The sequence below is a fragment of the Bremia lactucae genome, linkage group LG8 (assembly GCF_004359215.1).
Source record: "Bremia lactucae strain SF5 linkage group LG8, whole genome shotgun sequence".
Classification (NCBI taxonomy): domain Eukaryota; phylum Oomycota; class Peronosporomycetes; order Peronosporales; family Peronosporaceae; genus Bremia; species Bremia lactucae.
Window position 1 is genome coordinate 1,268,817 of NC_090617.1, and position 9,981 is coordinate 1,278,797.

A 9,981-nucleotide genomic window follows, 5' to 3' on the forward strand; every position below is an offset into this window, starting at 1 on the left:
GGTCTACTAATGCATTCTTACACGTCTCTTCAGCTTGTTTCAAACACTTGATATGCTCCAAGTTTAACGCAAGACGATCCCACCAGTACCCACGTTTTCGTTCTAAAAATGGCGTCGCAAGCAAGTCATTGAGCAAGAGCACCGCAATCTGGTACTTGCGCATTTTTTCATAAAGCCCCACTGCACAATGCAAAATTCGAACGAGATGGTATCCAGCATTACATTTTGCAAAAAAGACTGGAACCATTCCAGACGTACGAGATGCCGTTATCTCCATCCACTGTTGAAACGCGTGCAAACACCCTTTCGTGACCGCTACGAAATCATCAAAAGACTTGATCCATTGCATGTGATTGTAAAAATCCTCCCAGCTACGCATTTGCCAACTACGTGCCTTTGTCGAGCCACACTTGGTATCCAATTCTGTAGCGTCGACATCGTTAAAAAGTATTCCATTAAGTCGCTGAAAGGCGAAAAGTACTGGTGTCGTATCCGAGAGAAGCCATTTGAGTTCCAAATCGGGTTCTTCGTACTCTTTGTCCGGTGGCATGATCAAAAGATTTGATTCCATTATGTTCATGATACGATGTAATTGAGTCGCCATTTCATAACAGACATAGGCCTCTGATGATGAAAAGATACAACACTTGGTTTCCATAACACTGTTTCCATGACACGACAATTGATATGTGGGGTACACCACCTTGTTGAAAAAGACCAGTAATCCAGGCCACTGAATGGGCTCATATCGCACTTTATGTGTCGCCATAGCAATCAATTGTGCTATTTCCTGTTGCTTTGATGGAATGAATGCTGTATTATTGAATGGAGGGGTCGAGACAATGTAAAATAGGCGGTGGATTCGTAGCATCAATTCTCTCGTAGAAGACGTCATGCGTATTACCATAACGTCGGCGCGTGTTTTACCGACTAATGGATACGCGTCGAGCCAAATTTGATGCATGAGAGATGCTAGGGGGATTCGAGACCCATCAATTCGACGTTGGGTCTTGACAACCTTTGCAATGGCAGCCAGGACGTCTGTCTTGGTACGGTGCTTTTTACTGCCCGTCATTTTTGTATATAGTAACGCAAGTTCCGGTGCGGAAGCACAGGATTCAATAGCTTGAAGTATAGTGTCGATATGCGTCGATTCGTCGCTTGGTGAAAGCTTCTTTAGTGACACGGGAAATGGTTGTAAAAAATGTGCGTGAATCATCGCGTGCACAACATCTTGGACCTGCTGATTCGTTACTAATTGCGTCGTTTGATTAAAATAACGAAGAAGCGATGAAATGCGAAACCAAGGGCCTTGACGTTGCAATAAACGCGCATACAATTGTTGCTCAAAAGGTTGGAAATCAGTCAAGAAACGCGACGCAATGGCGATTTCATCAGCCGACAAGAGCGCACGAAAATCTTCACGGTCATGTAAAATTGTGGAAACGACTAGTTTTATATGACGAGCGTACGCGTCTTCCCATACTGGCGCGGCATCAATTGGCTCGTTAGACGTTTCCTCTTGCTTGAACTTGTCCATGAAGCAATGCGGAAATTGCAAGGAAACGTCACTCTTTGGAGTATCTCTTTTGAGTGACCTTAATTGCTACATGACCAATGAAGTTCTAAAGTTGCAACTTTCCTTCCAAAGGACTGGATACTTTACAAATCGGGAATCGCAGGACCACGAATCGATCAGAAATGGGGGGGAAGGGCGACATGGCTACTCCGTCGCCTCTGATTCAGGATGGCACGATCCCGTCCGCCAAGTCTCGACGCCAGAGTAATGGCAATGGCAATTTGACCAACTACCAACGCAAAGTAATCTGTGAGTTCTATCGCAAGAGTGGCGGGGTCATGTCGCAAAAAGATTTGGCACAGTGGACCAAGCACGAGTTTGGGCTGAAGAAGACCCCGGCCCAGTCGACAATTTCAGGCATTCTTCGTCGTCAGCACGAGTTTATTAATATGAGCACACTCGAATTAGGAATTAAGAAACGACGGGTGGTGCAACATCCTCAACTTGACTCGGCACTCGCGAATTGGGTCATTCAAATGGCTGGAAGAGGGCAGACTGTCCAAGGGGATCTCACAAAGGAGAAAGCCAAGGAATTTGCACACATGCTTGGTATTCCCGAAAACGAACAGCCCGAGTTCTCGAATGGCTGGTTGCATTCTTTTCAGCTACGTCACAACTTTAGTTTTCGCAAGTTTAATGCCGAACAGCACCACCCGCCATCATCTTTCAACGATCCTCGACGTCTTGGCGCCAAAGTGCTGTATTGGACAACGATGGACGCACTCATGGCCGAGACGGATACGTACGATCTGAAAGACGTGTTTGCCGTGGACGAGACCCCGGTATTGTACACAATGCCCCCGTTACAAAGCGCATTAGCAGAAGGTCGACTACGTTGTAAAAAGCGGTTTATCGTGTCGCTAGCCGCCAATGCCGATGGCTCGGAGAAGCTTCAGCCGTTGTTTGTTTCTCATTATGAACATCCCAAGTGTTTTCGAAAGAAAACAGCCGAACAACATGGACTGCATTACTTTTGGAACACGAAAGCTTGGATGACGGGTGTGATTTTTTCACGATGGCTTCAGCGATTGGATTTTGCCATGGCAAATCAAAAACGACGTATTCTATTGATCATTAATGACATGTCGTCGCACGTGGTAGCGCACTTGGAGCTCCAGAACGTGGTTCTTTATGTTCTCAGTCCCCTTGTGTTTCCAATGCTCAATCCAATTACCGCACGTCTTTTGACGACATTTAAGAAACGATTTCGACGGTATTACTTGCGCTATGCGATTGACAAGGCCGAAAGTATGAAACATGCCATGTTTGACGTCGATGTGTTGCAAGCAATGAAGTGGGCAAACGCAAGTTGGGACGAAATCTCGGCCGAAACGATACAACGAGCATGGATACCAACGCAATTGGTGCGAGATCGTGTGACGCTGGACGAAGACAATAATGGTTTGCTTCACGAAGAAGAAGAAGGGCTCTTGGATTCGGAATTAAACCACTTGATACTCTTTTTACGTCTATCAAATCCCGTCCCAATGATGGAGTATCTCAATGACGAAAGCATGTCGGAGTATCCCGTTCATGAAGATAAATTCGACGTCGTGTCCAATGTATGTGAAGTACCTGAAGACGACGTGGAGGAATCAAGTGAAGACAATGGTTCCGGACGGACCTTGTCATTGCAAGAAAAACTCAAAGCGTTTCGAGATGTTTTACATGTCTTGAAAGACCGTAGCGATGCCGATGATACTGCACTTATTGCCATTCGACGCGTGCAAGATGCCATTCGTATGGAAGGACAAAAGGAAGCACTAGGGACGACGCTCCATGCCTCTAGCGATGTCAAGAATGTGTTTGATCTTGACCCTAGCGTCAATACAGAAGGTCCTTCTGGCTCTGAAACAGCTCATACCCTGTCGTCGCTTGATGATGTAACCCAACAACACATGGATGCAGCTTTGCTCTTGGATTCGTCTGAAAGCGCGTTGTCTGCGGCGTCTGCTTCGTTGGCGGAAGGTGCAGGCGATCACACGAGTGTTATGCTCACGGAGACGGTTGAAAACGATCGCCATCACGTTCATGATAGCGCGTACGCTGTCATTTAGCTCGGTTACGTGCAATGTGATTTCGATGGGCTTTCTAAAGCGGTTTGAAGGTGCTTGCAATAAGTTTCAGCCTTTTTAAACGTCACGGTTGCAGTAAGTGTGTCTAAAGCAGCTACCAACAGATTTTGCGTTTCGAAAAAGGGCTTGATGGCGAAATCTATCGGCCATGAAGAGCTTTTACTCGACGTTATGGCCCAATACTTGCTGACCCAGTTACTGAAGCAACCTTAATGTTTATATACGATGCCGAAGGTAGGTTACAATGGGGGTACGTACTCGGTAGCCTCCTGACTTATATAAAGGGTTATGCATTTGGGAACAACTACTCGGTATATGATTGGTTAAGAAAATGTTTGCCCAATTGCACGTTATCTTCTTCTCTACGCGCAACTTAAGCGTTGTATCCGACGCTCGATCGTGGTCAGCTGCTTCCGAAGAGAGCGGCGACGGCCCTTTTGATTGCGTCCATGGGCCATTGCCAGCACTTCTTGGAGTGTCTGCACACGACTCTGTAGGTCTTGTATTGATCCAGCAATGAGCGCAACGTGGTCGCTACAAAACACGTCGTCAGCTGTCTCGCCACGGGCTTGTGCTTTGTCTCGACACGCGTCACAGAGCAACACGTGCATGCGGCAATACGCACAACGGGAGCCCGATAGTGTATCGTATGGAACACGACAGCGCTCGCAGTGGCCCGTGACGGTCGGATCGTCCGATGCCATCGTCACGCGCTGGTCAAAGACAAAATTCTTGCCCTGAAAGACCCCGCCACCGTCCGGATAGCGCTCAAGGTAACGATGAATCCCTCCTTTTAATTGATAGACATTCAAAAGTCCCAAGTGTTTTAAATAAGCCGATGCTTTTTCGCACCGAATGCCACCCGTGCAGTACATGAGCACTTTTTCCTTTTGCTGTAACATTGGGAGTTCGTGACGTACCCAGTGTGGAAACTGTCCAAACCGACGGGTTTTAGGATTTAACGCGCCAACAAAGTGGCCAATGTTATATTCATAAGCATTTCGAACGTCAATGAGTGCAATCGACGTGGGATCGGCGTTTAATTGCTCAAATCGGAATTCTTCAGGGCTCAAGTGATGGCCTCGCAAACTTAAATCGAACGCGTCGTCTGGGAGTTCCAGAGCTACAATCTCGGCAACGATACGCACTTGCAATGCTGGGAAAGGAAGTACGTGCGACTTACTGGTCTTCCAGTCCACATTGGAAAACAATGGCTGCTGCTTCATTGTGTCCATGTAGCTCTGTACACTGGCGGTTGAGCCACCCAGTGTACCGTTAATACCTTCCTGGGCGAGCCGTACGCGACCAGTGAGTCCCAACGAAGAGCACAGGTGCTCTTGAGTAGCTGCAAAAGCTTGTAGCTCCTTGGGAGTCTCGCTGAGACGCACATATTTGTAGAATAGCACCACGACGAATGCTTCGTCGCGCTCCATTTTTGGACCGAGTGCACTTGCGCTGTTCTTATACGTCTAAGGACATACCTATTGGATAAAATACCTGAAAATACTTCGAAATCGCGTGACCACTCTATCGCATATACTATTTGATGCAACAAAAAGACGGACCACCGCTTCCGTGGCGCCCACTTGTGTAAAAGCACAATCTTGTTGCCCATTAAATACCTCGCTGCACGCAAGAGAAAACGATTAAACTGATTCCTTGCTGTACGCGAAGCTGTGTGCGTTGCAGTGCGAGGTCGTAAACGGCGACATGCTTTATTACAGTCTGTTTCATTTACTGCGCAATATAACAATGACTTTTCAAATTAAAATATTTCGATGCCATTACATAGATGTTATTTGTATAAGAAAAATACTATATTATTCCCTAGAAGAGGGAAACAATAAAGATGAATCTAAATTATAATCAATCAATAATTTTACTTAATATTTATAACATTATCACATTTGGTAAGATTGAAGCAAATGACAACAGTTGTGTCGATTGGTTGATTTGTGTTCAAACCTATACCAACTTTTGCGGACGTGCATGCTTACCTTACAAGTGTTGGGATATGACAACACACTGCGTAAGAATGTCTTCGTGTAGGGAAAATGGAAAAGTAAATTCGTTCTTATAAAACCCTCATACATGTTACGTACTAAAATGTAACAGCTTCGCTTGCTCTTCTTCTTGTGTCATTCACGACAGAAACCGCCACATCAGCACGACAACGAACCGTCGCCTGATGTTCCACCTTCAACACTACCCCTCGACGAGAAGTTTCCAATATTGGTCTTGGCCACGAGAAATCGAAACTTCTTTGTCGAAATTGTCTTGGTCAGGAAATCAGCGAGCTGTAACTTGGATTCAATATGCTCCAGCTGTATTACCTTGTTTTTGACTTGATCACGGATAAAATGATAGCGTATATCAATGTGCTTCGCACGACTTTGATATCCTTCATTTTTCGCGATAGCAATCGCACTTTGATTTGTCCTCGTACACCATTACTGGACCATTAATATTGACCTTCATCTCCAGCAATAGCGATTTAGTCCACAATACTTCTTGTATACACAATGATAAAGCCACATATTCGGCTTCAGCAGTGCTTAGCGACACACTGTTTTGCATTTTTGACTTGAAAATCACGGGTGATCCGTTGACCATCACCATCACACCTGATGTTGAGCGTCGATTGTCCTTGTTGCTGCCCCAATCAGCGTCACTAAATGCACTCAACTGCAGTTCGCGTGACTTGCTCCGATAGCATATTCCATCCATAGCGGTTGACTTTAAATAACGCAGCACTCGGATAGCCGCATTCCAATGTTCTTCACTTGGTTTTCCTAAGTGTCGACCCAATTGACACACCGCGAATGCAATATCGGGTCTTGTGCCGGTTGCCACGTAGAGAAGTGAACCTACCAATGAACTATACGGACGATTTTTCATTTTTGGGTCCATCACTTCACACTTTATCATGTTCTGGCCTTCCACACCCGGATTATACACCGGCCTAGCATTATCTTGATTGAATTTTTCAACCATTCTTGCTATACACGCGCTTTGACTGATCTTGAGTCGTTTCTCCTCCATCTTGTAGTCAACTTCGATGCCCAGAACAAATCGCACTTTACCCAGTATCTTGAGCTGAAATTTAGTAGACAATTCATCAGCAACTTGCTCAATTGAGTCGTACGAAAGGCCACCAATGAGCATGTCATCGACATATAACGTCACGTAAGTCCATGAAAAATTGTCAAATCGACGAACAAATACACACGGATCCGAAACGCACGCCACAAACCCCATGCTCTTGAAAACGCCTGAAATAGTCTTAAACCATGTTGCAGCAGCTTGTATCAGTCCATATAGGCTTCGATTTAGCTTCAGCACTTGACTCGATTTCATTTTAACGCTCTCGGGTGTATTAATAAACACCTCTTGTTCGAGAACACCATTGATAAATGCTGTATCGACATCATATTGGAATATAGCCATCCCATAATGGCAACATACCGCGAAAAACACACGAATTGAATTCATGTTCGCGACCGGAGAATACGTGTCGTAGTAATCAATTCCATAGGTCTGACGATAACCTAATGCCACAAGCCGAGCCTTATATCGCTCAATATCTCCATTTTCATTTCGCTTGATAGCGAACACCCACTTAGTTCCAATTACCTTCTTGTTTAACGAATTGTCCACGGGACTCCACGTCTTTTTGCTAGCTAGTGCCTTCAGTTCGGCTTCTATCGCTTCTTTCCACATCATACTTTGTGGAGACTTCACAGCATCTTGGTACGTTGATGGGGTTTCAAATGCCGCATTAGCTTGGTCATATTCAATGCGATATCGTTTTGAGACACATTCTACAGATTCATCTCCTCGTGACGAAACAATAGCATCTGACATTCCGACCGGAACCAAAGCTTGTGAGTCTGTACTTGGAGGAGATATTGCGAGAGAGTTATTGTGTCCACTAACACGAGATGAATGTGTCTCTAGACTGTTATCGAGATTAGTCCATCCCTCCCTGGGCACAATGGCCTGAATATCATCCTCAATTAAATCAGCTGGCTCCATGTACACGTCATCGATATCAAAAGCAATATCATCTCCATGTCCATTCTCTAGACGTGTACCCAACGACATTAATTCTTGAGGAGGCGAGACTATTTGATCACCGTTAGTCTGATCAACCTCCATAGGTTCAATTTCATCGTGATTCGAAGAAATTGGTGATTAAACCCTGATATCATCGTCTCCTTCGCCATTTCTTTTTGCGTGCTGACGAGTTGATACTGGTGCGTCATCAACAACTTGTACATACTTCGTCCGTGGCTGTTCTTGAAATGTCACTGACCTTGTGACTTCAAGTTTTTTTGAATTATAATTCCAGACACGATAACCCTTCACTTCTTGCGAATAACCAAGAAACATGCACCGAAATGCCTTCTTATCCAATTTAGCACGTTTTGCTTTGTCAATGTGTGCGTAACCTTGAGCACCAAAAACGCGCATGTGTGATTTGTCTGGCTTCAAGCCAAAACACATCTCAATTGGAGTCTTCGTCGGGGATGAAGCGCACGTGACCCAGTTGGTCACATATAAAGCTGTATTTATAGCTTCAGCCCACCACTTCTTTTCCACTTGCATGTATTTAGCATTGACCTTGCACGCTCCGTCAGTGTCCTATTCATTCGTTCAGCCATTCCATTTTGCTGGGGGGAATATGGCACTGTCGCTTGGTGTACTATGCCAGCCTTGCGACAAACTTCTGCGAATTTCTTGTTGATGTATTCGCCACCATTGTCGGTGCGAATGCATTTGATCTTGGAATTCAGTTGGTTTTCCATCATTGACTTGTATTCGATGAACTTTTCCAGCACTTCAGACTTATTAGCGATGAAGTATGTCACCACGTAGCGCGAAAAATCATCCAGAAACGTAACTACATATCGTGCTCCACCTTGAGACTTTGTCTCCATTGGACCCAATACATCACTGTGAACAATTTGGAGCAGTGATTTTGTCTTCACTTTGCCGTGACTTGACTTTGGAAATGGTCTTACTGACCATTTTCCAGTCACACATCCCTCGCAAATTTCATCTTGATCATCGATATCATCACTCAAAACTTGCACATTTATTCCTTCTACACAATTGTGTAGATTCTTCAACGTCTTCATTGGAAGATGTCCTAGTCGTGCATGCCACACACTAGGACTCACATCTTTAATTCCACATCCAAACACTTCGCTAGTGAATGCCGACCCTAAAGTTGCACATTCCATCACAAACAATTTCCCCAATTTGTTTACTATCGCCACCACATCTTGATCATTCTTTATCACACATGTTCTGTTCGTAAAAGTCACATCCAATCCTTTTTCCAATAGAACAGAAATTGAAAGCAGTCTGCGATCCAGCTCTGGAACGTACAGCACGTCTTCAATGCGAATTGGCACATTGTTTTTCAAAATAATTCGAATCGTACCAATTCCAGCTGCCATAACTGTCTGCCCATTTGCGATCGAGATGCCGATTGACCGATTCATCGATCGAATCTCCAAAAATTCATCTTGGTATGGGCACATGTGACTACTCGCACCACTGTCGAGTAGCCAACCTTCCGAACCATGTTCACTAACAGTAAACGCTTGCCCGTTATTTTTCTTGTTGGCTTGATTCTTCCAACAGTCTTGTTTCTTATGACCCTGTTTTCCACATACGAAACACGTCCCGGTAAACTTGTTTCTTGTTTCCTTCGACCGAAAAACTTTGCCCTTGAAGCTTCTTGTAGCCATCAATGCAAGTTCACTTTTCTCCTTGCGAGAAATGCCTTCGTATTCACGACGAAGCATTTCTTTGGCTTGAAAAATATCAATTTCCTTCATGTTCTCAATGATTCTGATGATCTGATCATACTCATCAGATAAGCTTCCAAGCAGTATAACGAGCTGCTCGTCAAACGAAACTTCGTCTCCGATGGCTTGCATGGACATGCACGGCTCATCAAACTTTAGTGAGTGGTCCAGTACACTCTCTCCCTTCTGCATCTTGAAATCATGTAATTGCCGACGCATCTGCACACGGTTGTGAATATTTCTTCGAAGAAAAAAACTCTTTAATATCTCCCAAGTTTCTGCAGCCGTGCCTGCATTGCGAACCATGGACTGTAGACTTGGGGCGATTGACGTACACACAATCGCGAAGGCCTTCATATCATTGACTTTCCATATCGACGCGTCGGCCCTTGTGGCACTCGGTGCCTTCGTCGCGTCGATGTGCTCCAGTAGCCCTTTCTTGGCTAGTTTCATCCGACCATTAAATTCCCATACAAAGTAGTTGTCCATGTTGAGGACGTCATTCGCC

General features: G+C 44.9%; 3 protein-coding genes across 3 annotated transcripts in view; 1 reads left to right on the plus strand and 2 right to left on the minus strand.

The window, feature by feature from the left end:
- The window catches only part of CCR75_003657 (uncharacterized protein), a gene marked incomplete at both ends in the record, with an annotated part of 2,740 nt that extends 1,200 nt beyond the window's left edge, over nucleotides 1–1,540 (minus strand). Inside the window, one exon of the mRNA XM_067961751.1 lies at nucleotides 22–1,540. Coding sequence (XP_067823514.1) covers nucleotides 22–1,540 — 1,519 coding nt within the window. The remainder of the gene's footprint in view (nucleotides 1–21) is intronic.
- A 161-nt stretch (nucleotides 1,541–1,701) lies between these two features.
- Nucleotides 1,702–3,636, plus strand: CCR75_003656 (uncharacterized protein; the record flags this gene model as incomplete). The annotated part of the gene is made up of 2 exons (XM_067961750.1): nucleotides 1,702–2,381; nucleotides 2,721–3,636. The coding sequence occupies 2 exons, from the start codon at nucleotides 1,702–1,704 to the stop codon at nucleotides 3,634–3,636; spliced, it is 1,596 nt and encodes a 531-aa protein (XP_067823300.1).
- A 380-nt stretch (nucleotides 3,637–4,016) lies between these two features.
- CCR75_003655 (uncharacterized protein) lies at nucleotides 4,017–5,087 on the minus strand (the record flags this gene model as incomplete). Its single annotated transcript, XM_067961749.1, has 1 exon — nucleotides 4,017–5,087. The coding sequence occupies one exon, from the start codon at nucleotides 5,085–5,087 to the stop codon at nucleotides 4,017–4,019; it is 1,071 nt and encodes a 356-aa protein (XP_067823301.1).
- Between the last annotated feature and the right edge of the window lie 4,894 nt (nucleotides 5,088–9,981).